Source organism: Hypanus sabinus, unplaced genomic scaffold (genome assembly GCF_030144855.1).
Source record: "Hypanus sabinus isolate sHypSab1 unplaced genomic scaffold, sHypSab1.hap1 scaffold_377, whole genome shotgun sequence".
NCBI lineage: Eukaryota > Metazoa > Chordata > Chondrichthyes > Myliobatiformes > Dasyatidae > Hypanus > Hypanus sabinus.
Window position 1 is genome coordinate 70,678 of NW_026781269.1, and position 16,272 is coordinate 86,949.

At 47.3% G+C, this 16,272-nt stretch overlaps 1 protein-coding gene across 1 annotated transcript in view; it reads left to right on the plus strand.

Moving 5' to 3' along the window:
- LOC132388670 (NACHT, LRR and PYD domains-containing protein 3-like) overlaps positions 1-16,272 on the plus strand; it is a 54,992-nt gene that overhangs the window by 29,078 nt on the left and 9,642 nt on the right. Inside the window, exons 4-7 of the mRNA XM_059961044.1 lie at positions 6,867-7,033; positions 7,950-8,121; positions 8,221-8,271; positions 13,660-15,394. Coding sequence (XP_059817027.1) covers positions 6,867-7,033; positions 7,950-8,121; positions 8,221-8,271; positions 13,660-15,394 — 2,125 coding nt within the window. The remainder of the gene's footprint in view (positions 1-6,866; positions 7,034-7,949; positions 8,122-8,220; positions 8,272-13,659; positions 15,395-16,272) is intronic.

Here is a 16,272-nt window from a genome sequence, read left to right on the forward strand (position 1 = left end):
ATGGTTTGAAGGGCTGAATGTGAACTGTAACAAACCAGCATCAATAGATCACAAATGAGTCAGGATTTAAGGTTAAAACCGCTGTCTTCATTAGTATCTACTCGAGAAAATAGAAAATTAAACGAAATAGACAGAAGTCAACACTGTTATGCATGTGTGTGGCTCACAAAAAATCAAGCTTTGGAGCATTTACTAAAGTCTTAAGATGGCAGAGTAGAAAGGTTCAGCAATTCAAGGAATGGATGAGGGGAGAGATTTGTAAATCCACGTTAAAATGTAGAGAGAGGGGATCACGCAGTTCCACGGGATCCACGCTGGGGAAGTCGAAGTAACAGTTGCCGAAGATCTTATCCGCCGAGTCGTTCCGAAATCCACGTAGAACTACCACACGATGACAGTCACAGAATATCCCTTCGCACAAGTGGTTACCACATAGCACACCCGGATCCAGGTAAAGGTTAACAAACGTGATTGCCACAGGATACTCCAACAGAATCCACGTATGGATCATACGAGTGACAGTCACACATCCGATATATTATGTGCCGTTGATGAATCCAATCCTTTGGGTATTGGAAAGTATCAAACTTTACCCATTGTTTCAGTAAAATACCGCCAGCAGCTTGCAGTCCAGTCTCTCTCCCTCGCTCTCTCTCTCCCTCGCTCTCTCTCTCTCTCTCTCTCTTCTTATGGCGAGTCCCAGCGGTCTCTTACAGCTTGTTACACTGACATCATAGTTCCGCCTCCTCCAGGCGTTTATAAAGTGACACTCACCGTAAACTAAACAGTTCACCTCTTGCCGTTTCTCAGTTAATGATATTTCAGTGTTCCCGTCCAGTGAGACCGGAGGAATGTGAATAGAAATCAGTGTTTGTACACAAAAGTGATTTAAATGAAACCTGCACATCTCCCATTTGGGTCTGAATTGTGTGTTGGACTGGGATGTGAAGAACTCATAACTCTATGAACCGGTGGAGGAGGGAAGGGATCAGGGAAGATACGGAGGGAATAATTTAAAATGTAGCTGGTGTAACTGAAATAATTTGGAAAATGCAGCGGTGGGTAGGTAGTGTTTGTGGGGGAGGAGCAGAGTCACCGGTTCAGGTGGGAGACCTTCCACCGGTCACGTGATACCATTCCCTGCTCCCGTTTTACAGGAGATCTAGATCCTGATATCAGTTTTTGATCCAGGTAAAATCGACCCGAGCATCGGGCCACTGAGGTTTTAACGTGTTGAGCGAGTGTTTCTCTTCTGGGCTCAGATATTTGGTTCTGAAGTTCCTTGGGAAGCAAAGACTGCTATTCTGAGGAGAGGATAAGCTCCAATTCCAAATGCTGAGATTAAATGAGCTGTTTCGTGTTTACAACAGTGAAATGGACACGGTCGAGTGTTCAGACTGTATGTGGATATTACCCCCTACTGTCACCTGTCTGTCAGGGAGCGGAAATCATAAAGAATCTCCAGTTAACACACACAAAATGCTGGAGGAACTCCGCAGGCTAGGGAAAATCTATGGAAAAGAGAAAACAGTCTACGGTTCGGGGCTGGGATGGCCAGCTAAGATCTTGCACTAGATTGTGTGTGTTATATTTCGATTTGAGAAAGTCGGAATGCGGGTGATCTGCACTAAAAGTGGAAAATGTTTGAAGCCATTCTGTGAAATTTGTGTAACTGAATTGTTTCTTTGTTCCTCTCCCAACAGCTTTTCCTTACCTGCTGACCGTCTCAAATAATTTCAGTTTTTTTAAAATTACATTCACCCTAGAATTGTTTAATCTTCTGATAAGTAACCTGAGCATAGGTGCTCAGTTTGGGATAGTTAGTAGAACAGTAAAAAATAAATCACAGTTTTTCACCGTAAATTATCCTGGTACCGATTTGCCCGTTATTCCTGAAAATGTGTTTCAGTACAGTTGTTGCTAACAATGTTCACAAGAATGATGACAGGAATGACAGGCTTTGACTACGAGGAGCGTTTGATGATTCTGGTCCTGTGCTCAGTGGAGTTCAGAGTGACGGGACGTGGGAACTTACTTAAACCTCTGAATATTGAATAGCCTGAATTGAGTGTACGTGGAGAGAATATTTCCATTGGTCAGAGTCTGAAATCCGAGGGTGCAACTTCAGAATAAAGAAACTTCCCTTTAAAACTGAGATGAGTGGAATTTATTCAGCGAATGAGCGGTTAATCTGTGAAAGTTGTTGGGAGCTGTCAGTGTGGTAGAGCAGAGGCAGCGATTTTCTTGATTGTAAGGAGATTGAGGGTTTAAGGAGAAACGCAGGGTGAGACTGGATGGGCCGAATAGCCTCATTATACTCGTTTTTCTAATTGTCTTACTGTGAACAGAAAGATAAATCCTTATCATCCCCAGGTGTGGCGGTGTGAGGGACGATTATATATTTGTTCACTGAGACCATTATACTTGCAAATTTCAGTGAGGTTTGATTTTAGAATCAGTGAGATCTGGTGATTTTCGAGGTTCTTTTAGCAGTCCGGGAACGACTTGAAAACTTTTTGCTGCGCGACTGTACATTGAAAGTTTAGAAATAGAAATGGGCACAGCGTTGTGTCCTAATGTTGTTCTAAAATCTCCTATTAGTGTTTACTATTAGCGTTCTCCAAATAGTGTTTTCATCAATGGCATGATCAGGCATATTAATGCGTGGCTGAGAGACTGGTGTGGGGGACAGGATTACTGGGATCACTGGGGTCGCTTCTGGGGGAAGGGACGACCTGTACATAAAGGACGGGATACACCTGAAGCCAAAATATCCGAGTAGGCAGGGTTAATAGAGCTGTTAGGCAGGGTTTCAACTATTTATCCGGGGGTGGGAACCGGAGTGACAGGGCTGAGGAAGGGGAAACAGAAATAAATCGAAGATAACCTTCAACAGAGATGACAGAAACAATAGGCAGGAGATGAGGCATAAACACAGATAGTGGTAAGATTTAAATATTAATAGAGGCGAGGTGCAGTTAAAACAGTAAATACTGGACTCAAAGTGTTGTATTTGAATGCACGCCTCATAAGAAATAAAATGGAAGTTCTTGAAATTCAGCTGCAGATTGGAGAGAATGAGGTTGTGGCCATTTCTGAAACTTGGCCAAAGGATGGCTGCCATTGAGGGCTGAATGCCCAAGGATATACGGTGTATCAGAAAGGTAGGTTAGTAGGCAGATAAGGAGGTGATATGGCCCTGTCTATAAGAAATAATATTAAATCATTAGAAAGGGCTGACATACCATCGGAAGGTGTAGAGTCTATGTGGGTTGAGTTAAGAAAAGGGAAAGGGTAGAAGTACTCTAACTGCAGTTGTAAACAGGCCTCCAAACTACAGCCAAGATGTGATTACAAATTATAGCAGGAGATGGAAAAGGTGTGTCAGAAAGGCAATGTCATGATAATCGTTGGGGATTTTAACATGAAAGTGGATTGGGGAAACCAGGTCAGTAATGGAGCTCAAGAGAGAGAATTGGTAGAATGTCAAACAGATGGTTTTTAAGAACAGCTTGTTGTTGAGTCCAGTAGGGCATCGTCTTTGCTGGACTGGGTGCTTTGCAATGATCCGAAGGTGATAAGAGAGCTCAAGGTGAAGGAAACCTTAAGGAACCGTGATCACAATATGATCGAGTTCACACTGAAATCTCAGTGCGTCGGCTGATCGGCAGAATACAGAGAGTCAGAATAAAGTGATCCTATTCTGGTTGGCTGCCGTTTACCAGTGGAGTTCCACAGTGGTCGATGTTGGGGCTGCTGCTTTTTACGAAGTATGTCAGTGATTTGGACTACGGGGTTAATGGATGTCTGGCTAAATTTACCGATGAAACAAATGTAGGTGGAGGAGCTTGCGGTGTTGAGGAATAAGAGAGCCTGCAGAGAGACTTAGATAGTTTAGGGGAATGGGCAAATAAGTGGAAACGAAATCAAATGTTGCAAAGTGGGTACGGTCATGCACTTTAGTGGAAGAAATAAACGGGCAGGCTATTATTTAGATGGGGAGAGAATTCAAAATACGGAGATACAAAAGGGAGTCCTTGTGCAGAATACCCTAAAAGTTAACCTCCAGATTGAGTCGGCGGTGAAGTAGGCGAATGTAATGTTAGCATTCATTTCTAGAGATACAGAATATAAGAACAGGGATCTGATGTTGAGGCTCTATAAGACAGTCGCGAGACCACACTTGGAGTATTGTGTGCTGTATTGGGCTCCTTATATGAGAAATGATATACTGACATTGGAGAGGGTTCAGAGAAGATTAACGAGAATGATTTCAGGAATTAAAGGGTTACCGTATGAGGAACGCCTGACAGCTCTTGCGCTGTATTTATTCCCGGGAGTTCAGGGGAATGGGGGGGGGGGATTTTATAGAAAAATTCCAAATGTTAAAAAGCCTAAACAGATTAGATATGGCAAAGTTATTTCTCCTCGTAAGGGATTATAGGACAAGAGGGCACAACTTCAGGATTTCAGGGCGTCCATTTAGAACAGAAATGCGAAGAACTTACTTTAGTCAAAGGGTGGTAAATCTATTGAATTTGTTGCAACGAGCGGCTGTTAAGGCCGTCAATGGGTGTATTTAAGGCTGAGATATATAGATTGTTGATTTGCAAGGGCATCGAAGGGTATGGGTGAAGAAGGCAAGGAAGAGGGGATGATCAGTCTTTGATTGAATAGCGGAGAAGACTAGACGGGCCGAGTGGACTCCCTCTGCTCCTCTATCTTATGGTATTATATTTAAAATAATCGTCAGTTTGAGAAACATTTTTTGAGAATGTAGCCAAACCAAATTGACATTGTTGGCGACCCCCAGGGATTTGTTATAGTTGTATGGCGTGCCTTCAGGTCCAATATTGATTGCAAGAGTTGGTGATTGTGAAGGTTGGTGTATTCGATCCTTTATTAGTAGTCAGAAAACATACAACCTTGTAGCGATGAGACTAAAGTCTACACAAGAGTAACTTCATGTATTTGAGTGGATGATAATAAAAGATATATATCCGTTAGTCCCCAGCTGTGTACTGCACAGGACAAAGCACAAATATGTAACTGATTCCCTTCGCTTTTACCCGCCCCCACCCCAGATCATAAGAAAATCATAAATACGCAACACAGAATACAGATAGAGAGCAGAGAGTTAGAGGCTGCTGCAGACAGGCTCAGCTTTGATTACACCGTCTTCGACCCGAAGTATCAACGTACTGTCTGTCGTGTTCAATAATTCCAGCATTTTATTTTAGTTATTGTAAATCTGATTTTGCGTTTGCTGTTTTTGATGTCTGGTGGGTCTACATTGTGTTCAAAAAGGTGTCATGTAACTATCTGATAATAGCCAGATGAATGCGTAAACAAATCTTGACCGGAGGTTAGGTCCTAATAATGATCTTAAAATCCTGCCGGAGAAAATGTCGTAGTTCTGGATAAGATGTCGTGATACTATGGGTGGGATTGCATTGTTCAGGATGTCAGAGTGTTTCTATGTAGACTGAAATCATATTTTGCCATAGGTGCCAATGCTAAACTGCAAGGAGACCGTGAGATTCAGGTGTGACTGAGAAATCTGTATAATTCAGTGACGTGAGGAATAGATGTCCCATTGGTCAGCAGAAACGTTTCAGCCCACACTGCTGTAACAATCGTCCATTACTCACCATAGCGCCACCAGTGGTAGGAAGACCAAATGCAGTGTGTGTTGTCTGCTTAATCTGCCTTGCCATTCCATTGACGCATTACTCCAGGTCCAGGACACAAGATTGGTTCCTAAAATCGAGTTGCCATCAATACAGCGAGTAGATACTCTGGGAAATGCTGGAAAGGTGTTCGATCCAGGGATAGGGGAAATGGGTATTGTGTGACTGTGGGTGGATGAGCGCAGGTATATTTGGTCGTATCAAGTTTTCAGTGTATAGACCCAGGATATTTGGAAGTGTATCGTTCTGTTTAAAACAAAACAGTGTTCTCTTTTATAATTGAATCAGTCCTTGACGCTCTACTGTCAACTTTATTTGTTACAGAGCAGCAAAATCTGACCACAGCTGTCCTCAACATGGCTGAAAGGACGGGTAGTGGAGGAGTTCCAGTGATGTCAACATCAAGAGAGGTTACGAGTATGTCGGCAATTGCCTTGACTCTGTATCTGAGTTTAATGCAGTGTCTGCACTTTGTGAAAGCTGCAGAGAGATGGCGGAGAGAGATAACATCTCTGGGGTAACACAGTCACAAGTCGAATGAGTGCAATCTCCTCTCCATCTCTCCCCACTCCTCCTTCATCTCTCACCACTACTCTATTCTCTGTCTCTCCCCACCACTCGCCTCCCGCTCTACGTCTCTCCCCACCCTTCTCTACCTTCCTCTCCTCTCCATCTCTCCCCACCCTCCAATCCCTCTCTCCTTTCCGTCCATCCCTACCCGTCTCTTCCCCCTCTCCTCTCCATTTCTCCCAACCCCTCGTCCTCCTCTCCTCCGTCTCTCCCCACCCTTCCATTCCTCTCCTCTGTCTCTCCCCACCCCTCGTCCCCCTCTCCTCTCCACCTCTCTTCACTCCACCCTTCTCTCTCTCCTCTGCGTCTCTCCCCACCTCTCCCTTCCACCTCCACTACCGCCTCTCTCTCTCTCTCTCTCTCTCTCTCTCTCTCTCTCTCTCCCCAGCTCCCCCTGCCCTTCTCTCCTATCTCCAGCTTACTCCCCCTACCACCGGATCTCTCACCCCTCCCTCTTTGACTCCCTCTTCATACCCCTCTCCCCCTACCATATATATTTCGGACTGTGTTTGGTGACCTGCCACACCATCTTTAGGTTCCAGAGAGAAAGTTGCTGCCCAATATGGGGACAGTAATTTCTTTAATTTTCCCCACTGTCTTTCACAGGTCCGAGCTCAGCAATCACCGAGCTCCTGGCAAGCTGGAACGATTTCCAGTTGCTGCAGCTGACTGACTTCTACCGGGACAGGCTGGAGCAGGCGATGGAAGGAGGGGTGCACGGAGTGAGCCTGGCGTTAACGGCCGAGAATCAGTTCAGCGGAGAGGAACATCGGGTGAGTGGGAGGGAGAATGGGTTTGAATTTTCACACATCACAGGACTGATGGGTGTCGGAACTCTCACTCATCAGATATTAAATTAGATAAAAGAATGACTGGGAAATAAATACTGTACCTGCAATCACAAAAATGTGAATCTGAACCAGTGATAGAAAGGAGTGAAAAGACCCCGCAGACTGGTGGGTGGCTGCTCAGTGTTCAGAGTGAGTTGAGCAAGTAACAGTTGTCTGGACTTACAGTATTGAATGGAAATATGACGGGAGGTTTCGGTTTGGGAAGACCGTGCGGCGTGACGGCAGGATGTCAGTGAGAACAGGGGAATCATCTGTGGGTGCCACAGGAGCTCCAGTGTGTTCTGTTCTGGGTGGAGATGATTGTGTTACAATCTGTAACTGCAAAGAGTGTCGATCGGGGAATACTGCCATTTTGTAATGTGGAATCATTGAATAACCCTCCACTGGAAAAGGCAAAGGAAAGGCATCGGGTGTCAGCCGGTAATCCGCTGTCATGTTGGACACTGGCGGACTGAGGAGATGAATCATCTTTTCTGTAACTTCTCCGAGACTGTTCACGCTGATGCAAAAACCCTCCTGATTTCTTTCTTCATCTGTGATCATTATTTTCTGATTTCTGCTTTACACGGTCAGATCTGGTGAGGAATTACTTATGGATTTGGAGCCACGTCAATGAAGAGGTCACAGACCAGCCAGGATCTCGTTGACTGGTGGACCAGGTTCACGGTGAATGTCCCTCCGTGTGCTCTGCACTCAGAATGTACAGTCCATGTCCAGACAGGATCAGCACCCGTCCGGGTGACTGCTCAGTGTGATCCCGTTACAGAGCACATCATTTACTTCTCATTCTCTGTGTGAATCTGTCAGTCCCCAATATGTTCACCGTTACTCTTCACAGAAAATCTCTGATCTCGCTGATAAGGGAGAGCGGGCGGACAGTTCTAAACTCCTCCTGAGCCTGGTGATGGAGAAAGGCTCCCGCGCCCGGAGGGTGATGTGGGAAACCTTTGTGAAAATGCGGATTGCTGTCCCAAAGTTTGATAAAATACTGAAAGAAATACAGGAACATGGTGAGATAGTATCAGAGATTAATTTAATTTTGGATTCAGTCATTATGTACTTATAATTTGAGGAATTGAAACGTGTGAAATTATTTTAAATCTGAACAGGTTGTGTTCCGGTCCAGCGACCTGTACCGGAGATTCCCAGGGAACTGAAAGGTGAGTGAATAAACCGCTGTTTCCACCGAAGGTTGATGTTGTGTAGGGCCATGTCGTTGTTGAGTCACGGGGATTTGATCAGGTAAATGTTCCACCGTGATACAGAGTACAGTGAGACACAGGGAAAAATGTTTGCTGGAGGGAGAGTTTTCACAGGACAGCATGAGGAACAGCGCAGAGAGATGGGTGCTTTGCTGAAAGTGATCACTCCTCTCTGTGTCCCGCAACTGCAGATCCCTCCACCCAAGTCAGAATGGAGAAGAGGGCAATCTGAGGACCGAAATTATGGGAACTGTCTTACTCCGAAAGGTGAAATCATTTCCCTATAACCACCCATCCCCCTGTACAGCCCTCATCTTAATTCCCTCAAATCCTACAGGAAATCATTTTTAGAACTGGTAGTCCATTGAAGTTCTCGTCACAGATTAACAATGATAATTTAATGAGAAAAGCAGGTAGCACCCCAATTCCTGTTCAACCCCAAAGCAGCATATGAAATCAACTATATTCACATCTGCGCCCCCTTACTGCAAACACTGCTACAGTTATCCAGTTTAATATCCCACTCAATAATAGTGTGCATTTCATCAGGAGTCAGTTTTAATGAGGGTGTGATGGGGACATAATCCTCAGCTCAGTCCACAGAAGCTGAAATTGCTGTGATGTCTGATGGACACTGTGGAAGGGTGAGAAATGGGAAGTAGGACAGAGAAACCGAGAGTTGTGGGAGGACTGAAAATACCTATAAATAATATTGCAATTAATTAAATTGTGACCATCTGGATAGGAAACCCACTATTGTACAACTGCAAGCACAATGTGTCTGTAAAAATGGAGCCCGAGGCAGTGCATGGGCGAAAGAGATTGCAAGGCTTCATAATTGCAGACTGAGTTGGATTACTCAACTGCACATTTAACAGAGGAGACAGCGTAGTGAAGACAGATATCGTAAAAATTAATAATCTTACAGTAGCCCATGTTTTAACTGATTTTTCAAAGCCCTTCAAAAGAAATATAAAGGATCTAGACCACAACCCTCATTCAGCCTGTCTCATTTCCAAGAACAAATTCCAAAGTTGTTAATATTCAAACTGCACCAGAGGAAGTTTTCAAAGTGCTCACGTTTCTGTCACATGTGTTAATGCTTTTCCAGTCCACATTCAGAGAATAAAACCCCTCCGTTCCCCTGCGCTAAGGATTTGGGAATTCTCGACAATTCCCCTGCAAACTTATTCTTCACTGTTCTTCATGCTGTTTGCTGAGCGAACAGTGACAGCAGTAAAATTCCCACATCTAATTCTGAATACAGAACAGACCTCTCCCTGATTATTGAAGAAATTTATTTCTCCCACTGTCACATTCTCTAACGTAAACATTACAACAATCAATGTTTTCCTACGCTCCCCGTTTCACCCGAATACGTTGCCTGGAGAGCCCACACACTCCCTGACAGGTCCTGACACTTTGTGAGACCCCTCAGATCCCTGGCAGGTTCCTGACACACTGTGAAACCCAACACACCCCTGACAGGGTGCTGACACACTGAGACTCCACACACCCCTGACATGTTCCTGACACACTGTGAGACCTCACACACCCCTGAAAGGTTCCTGACACACTGTGGACCCACACACACCTTATTGGTTCCAGACACACTGTGAGATCCCGCACACCTCTGGCAGGTTCCTGACACACTGTGAAACCGCACACACACCTGATGGGATATAGTCACAGTGTGAGACCCCTCACACCCCTGACAGGGTCCTGACACACTGTGAGACCACACAATCCCCTGACAGGGTCCTGACACACTGAGACCGGACACAACATAGAACATAGAACCATTGAAACACAGAGCACTACAGCCCAGTACAGGCCTTTCAGCCCTCCATGTTGTGCTGACCTAGATACCCTTAAAAAAGTACTAAACCAACCCAACCCTATAGCTCTCCATTTTTCTTTCATCCATGTCCCTATTGAATAGGCTCTTAAATACCCTTAATGTTTTAGCATCCACCTCTGACAAGGTCCTTACACAGTGTGAGACCCCACACACAGCTGACATGGTCGTAATGAACAGTGAGCTCCCACACACAGCTGACAGGGTCGAGACAACCTGAAAGACCCAATACACTCCTGACAGGGTCCTGCCATACAGTGAGACCTCACACAACCCTGGCAGGTTCCTGAAACACTGTGAGACGCCACACACCCCTGACAGGGTCTTCACACACTGTACGACCCCAGAAACACCTCATAGATCCGGACACACTATGAGACACCACACACCAAACAGGGTCCTCAAACACTGTGAGAACCCACAAACCTCTGGTGTTTCCTGACACACTGTGATTCCACGAATAAAACCCTGACAGGTTCCGGACACACTGTGAGACCTCACACACCCCTGACAGGTTCCTGACACACTGTGAGACCTCACACACCCCTGACAGGTTCCTGACACACTGTGAGACCCCACACACCCCTGACAGGATCCTGACACACTGTGAGACCCCACGCACCCCTGGCAGGGTCCTGACACATTGTGAGATCCCGCACTCCCCTGTTAGGGTCTCGACACACTGCCAGACCCCACACAAACCTGACAGGGTACTGACACACTGTGAGATCCAACACAACCACTGACATGGTCGCGAAACACTGTGAGACCCCACACACCCCTGACAGGCTACCGACACACTGTGAGACCCCACACATCCCTGACAGGGTCTTTACATATTCTGAGACCCCGCAATCCCCTGTTAGGGTCCAGTCACACTGTGAGACCCCACACAACTCTGGCGGGATAGCGACAAACTGTGCGATACCATACGCCAATGACAGTCTCCTGATATACTGTGAGACCCCACACACCCCTGACAGGGACCCGACACAGTGTGAAAGCCCACACACGCCTGACGGGGTCGTGACCCACTGTGAGACCCAAACAAACCTGACCGTGCCCTGACACACCGTGAGACCCCACACACCCCTGACAGGGAATTGACTCCACAAACACCTCATAGATCCGGACACACTGTGAGACCCCACACACCAAACAGGTTCCTGACACATTGTGATACCCTACAAACACCTCACAGTTCCTGGCACACTGAGACTCCACACACCTCTTGTGTTTACACAAACACAACCATGACAGGTTCATGACACACTGTGAGACCTCACACAACCCTGTTATTGCCCTTACCCATTGTGAGACCCCGCACGCCCCTGAGAGGGTATAGAAAAACTGTGAGACAACACACATCCCACACTGCGTCCTGACACACTGTGACACTCGACATACCCCTTTCAGGGCGCTGACAAACTTTGAGACCCCACAAAAACCTGACCGCGTCCTGGCACTCTGTGAGACCCCACACACCCCACACAGCATCCTGACACACTGTTAGACCGCACACACACCTGACAGGGTCTTGACACACTACGAGACCACACACGTCCCACACAGCGTCCTGACACACTGTGAGACCCCACACACTCCAGACAGGGTCCTGACAGACTGTGAGATCCCATACACCCCTGGCATGGTCCGGAGATGGTTTGCGATCCCAGACACCCCTGGCAGGGTCCCTACTCACTCTGAGTCCCCACACAACCCTGACACGGTCTGGAAACATTGTGAGGCCACACACACAACGGACAGGGTCTTGTCACACTGTGATACCCCACAAACACCTCACCGTTCCTGACACACTGTGGGACACCACATACCCCCGAAGTTTCCTGACACACTGTGATTCCACATACACAACCCTGACACGTTCCTAACACACTGTGATACCTCACACAATCCAGATATGGTTCTTACACATTGTGAGACCCCACACAGCCCTTACATGGTCCTGACACAGTGTGAGACCCAACACACCCTTGACAGAGTCCTGACACACTGTGAGACCACAAACACCCCTGGCAGGGTTCCCACACATTGTGAGACCGCGCACTCCCGTGTTAGGGTCCCGATACAATGCCAGATCCCACATACACCTGACAGGATCCTCACACACTGTGAGACCCCACACACACCTGACATGGTCCCGACACGCTGCGAGACCCCACACGCCCCTGACAGGGTCCTGTCACACTGTGAGACCTCACGCAACGCTTTTATGGTCCTTACCCATTGTGAGACCCCACAGACCCCTGAGAGGGTCTTGAAAAACTGTAAGACCCCGCACATCCCACACAGCATCCTAACACACTGTGAGACCCCACACAACCGACAGGATTCTGTCACACAGTGAAACACCAGACACCCTGACAGGGTCCTGTCACACTGTGAGACCCCACACACTTCATTGAATCCTGACAAACTGTGAGACCCCACACACCCCTGTCAGGGGGCTGACACACATTGAGACCCCAAACAAACCTGACCGTGTCCGGACGCACTGTGAGACCCCACACACGCCGGACAGGGACCAGCCACACTGTTAGCGCCCACACACACTTGAAGGGGTCCAGACACACAGTGGGACACCACACACCCCTGTCAGGGCGCTGCCACACATTGAGACTCCAAACAAACCTAGCCGTGTCCTGGCATATTCTGAGACCCCGCACTCCCCTGACATTGTCCTGACACACTGTGAGAACCCACACAGTACTGACAGGGTCCTTACACATTGTCAGATCCCACAATCCCCTGTTTAGGTTCCCTTCACGCTGTGATACCCCACACAACCCTGGCCGCGTCTTGAAAAACTGTAAGACCCCACACATCCCACTCAGCGTCCTGAAACACTGTGAGACCCCACCTACCCCTGACAGGATATTGCACATTGTGTGATCCCCATACATACCTGGCAGAGGCCAAACACAGTACAAAACCCCCCACACACATGACAGGAATTGAACGCACTTTGAGATCCCACGCAGCCGAACCACCCACTCTCAGTGCACGTGCTGATCAGCAAAGCTGCTTCTTTGTATTTTGAATCAGTGACGGTGGAGGGGCGGGTGAGCTGTGATTCCCCGACCTGTTCCTTTGACAGAATGCCCACCACCTTCTTCTCTATCTCCATACGCCACATCACTGGGGATGAAAAGATCCTTCCTCAGGAGCAATGATATCTGTGACAGTAGTGAGAGGTTGCCCAGTACAGGACAGTCGGGGTCAGAAAGCTACCAGGGAAATACGCACCTTCACACCACAGTTAAAGTGGAAATGTGATGACCTGGTGTTTATCTGGACCAGGCCTCTCTGTTCAGTCAGCGGTCTGTAAATTGAATTTACTTTACTGTACGAACATCCATTGGTGAATCCAATCAATACAATAGCTCTGAGCTAACTCTTGTGTGCTTAAATACTGAGTTCTGAGTTGAGGCATCTAACAGTTTTTCCACTGTCTGTTCCCATGGAAGATGTTCAACAGAAACACAAGGAGACTCTGCGGGCACAAACTGAAACACTGAGAGTGAACACGATCCTGATGAGGGAGAAGGTGAAGGTTTTCCAGCTGGTTGATCGATACGCTGAGCTCACGGTCATTTCTGCTGTTCGAGATCGGAGACTGGTGGAACATGAGCTGCTGGCAAGAGGCAGAGACCACGAGGAGTGGAGAGAGAAACGTCTCCGTGGAGAGCTGGAAAAAATCCAGATGGATCAGTTATTCCAGAGCAGCTTTTCCCGGAGTAAATCCAAAACTAGGAATTCAGCAGCAGTGGCCGGAGTCCCAGGGATCGGGAAGACGACAATGGTACAAAAGATTGTTTACGACTGGGCCACGGGGAAAATATACCAACAGTTCCAGTTTGTCTTCAGTTTCAAATTCCGGGATTTAAACTCCAGTAACAACAGAATAAACCTGAGGGAACTGATTCTGGATCAGTATCCCTACTTTGGGAATATCCTGAGAGAGGTCTGGAAGAACCCAGAGGGATTGCTGTTTATATTCGATGGTTTGGATGAATTCAAACACAGAATCGATTTTGCTGACAGTCGGAGAGACACAGAACCCAAGCACCAGTGCCCAGATCCCGAGTGGTGGTGTGAAGTGTCTGACATTGTGTACAGTTTAATCCAGGGCAAGCTGCTCCCAGGGTGTTCAGTGCTGGTGACCACCCGCCCCACTGCGTTACATTTATTGGAAAAGGCAGAAATCAGTGTCTGGGCTGAAATCCTGGGATTTGTTGGTGAAGAACGGATGGAATATTTCAGCAGACATTTTGAAGATCAGACGGTGGCAGAAGCTGTTTTCAAACACGTGAAGGTGAACGAGATCCTGTACACCATGAGCTACAACCCCTCCTACTGCTGGATCCTCGCTCTGGCACTGGGACCCTTCTTCACACAAAGAGTCAAGGACCCACAGCGAGTTCCCAAGACCATCACCCAACTGTACTCCTACTATATTTACAACATCCTGAAAAACCACGGCCGTGAGATTGAGAACCCCCGTGATGTGTTACTCAGGGTTGGTCAGATGGCCTTCAGAGGTGTATCCGAGAAGAAGATTGTGTTTACAGATGGAGATTTGATCAACTACAAACTGCAGCCTTCCCAGTTCCTGTCCGGGTTCCTGATGGAACTTTTGGAGAGAGAGGATTCTGCCCGGAGCGTGGTGTACACATTCCCACACCTCACCATCCAAGAGTTTGTAGCTGCAGTCGCACAATTCCTGAATCCACATCCCGGGGATATCCTGAACTTCCTCACTGAAGTCCACAACACGACAGATGGACGATTTGAGGTATTTCTCCGTTTGGTTGCTGGTCTCTCCAACCCAATGACAGCTCGGGGCCTGGAGGAGTTTCTGGGTCCATTTCCTAATGAAACAACCTGCCGGGTGATTGACTGGGTGAAGGAGGAGGTTAAACGCCAGAGTGAAAACACAAGTGAAGCTGGTAAAAAGAGCCTCTTGAACACATTGCACTACCTGTTTGAGTCTCAGAATCGTGGACTGGCTCAGGCCGCACTGGGATCTGTGGAAAAACTAGCATTCCGTGAAATGACACTGACCCCGATTGACTGCGCGGTCCTGTCTCATGTCATCGGACTCTGTGATACAATAAAACACCTCAACCTGGAGAAATGCCACATTCAGTGTGAAGGAATCCAGCGGCTGGGACCCGGGCTGCACAAGTGCCAGGAGTTGAGGTAACTTGATTTATCTCTCACTCTGAACTGTGAAACTGTTCCATTGTGTTGTTTCAATATAAAGGAATTTCGGTAAATTTGTAGTAAATCAGATTGTGATGAATTGTGACAAATGCCCAGGGGATCGGTCAGTAACTCCCCAAGGAAGGGACGGTTCTGTGGTTCCTTGTGAAGGGATGTTGGAGACTTCATCAGTGAACAACGGCCATTGGTTTAATGGTAGTAAATCAAAGGAATGGCCGTGTTTCTCGCTGCCTGTGACACGTCCATTGACAATCTTCCTTCTCACTGTTACTGACACCCAGACCGATACTGATTGCAGCAGATGGGTCAGAGATTCACACCCCCTTCCCGCTAAGGGACAAGTGACCGTCAGCAGATTGCCCCAGTGAGGCAAGAAATACCATTGTGAGATTGTCCTCCCATTGCCCTTCCCCGCGTGTGACTTTGCTCACTTCCAGATACGCAGAGAGCGAGGGCACATCTCCTCTGGGATTCTGGTCAGACCCAACACACACGTACAAAATAATTCTGCATCCTCTCGTCTTTTAAGATTATCGTTTACCCTTCGAATTCTCCTGTGGGACTTTTCATCCCAATCCCCCTTCCATTCTTTGGAATCTCGCCACCATCCCCATTCCTGCTGTGGGATCTCTATTACTCTTTCCTCATCCTCCTGTGGGATGCCTTTTCCACCCCCCTTCCTGTGAGATCTCTCTTCCCCATCCCTCTTCCTCCTGTGAGATCTCTCTTCCCCCTGTCCCTTTCACCTATGAGATCGCTCTTTCCCATCCTCCTTCCTTCTATGGATTTCTCTTCCCCATCCCTTCCTGCTGTTGGAACTGTCTTCCCAATACAATTTCCTCCTGTGGGATCTC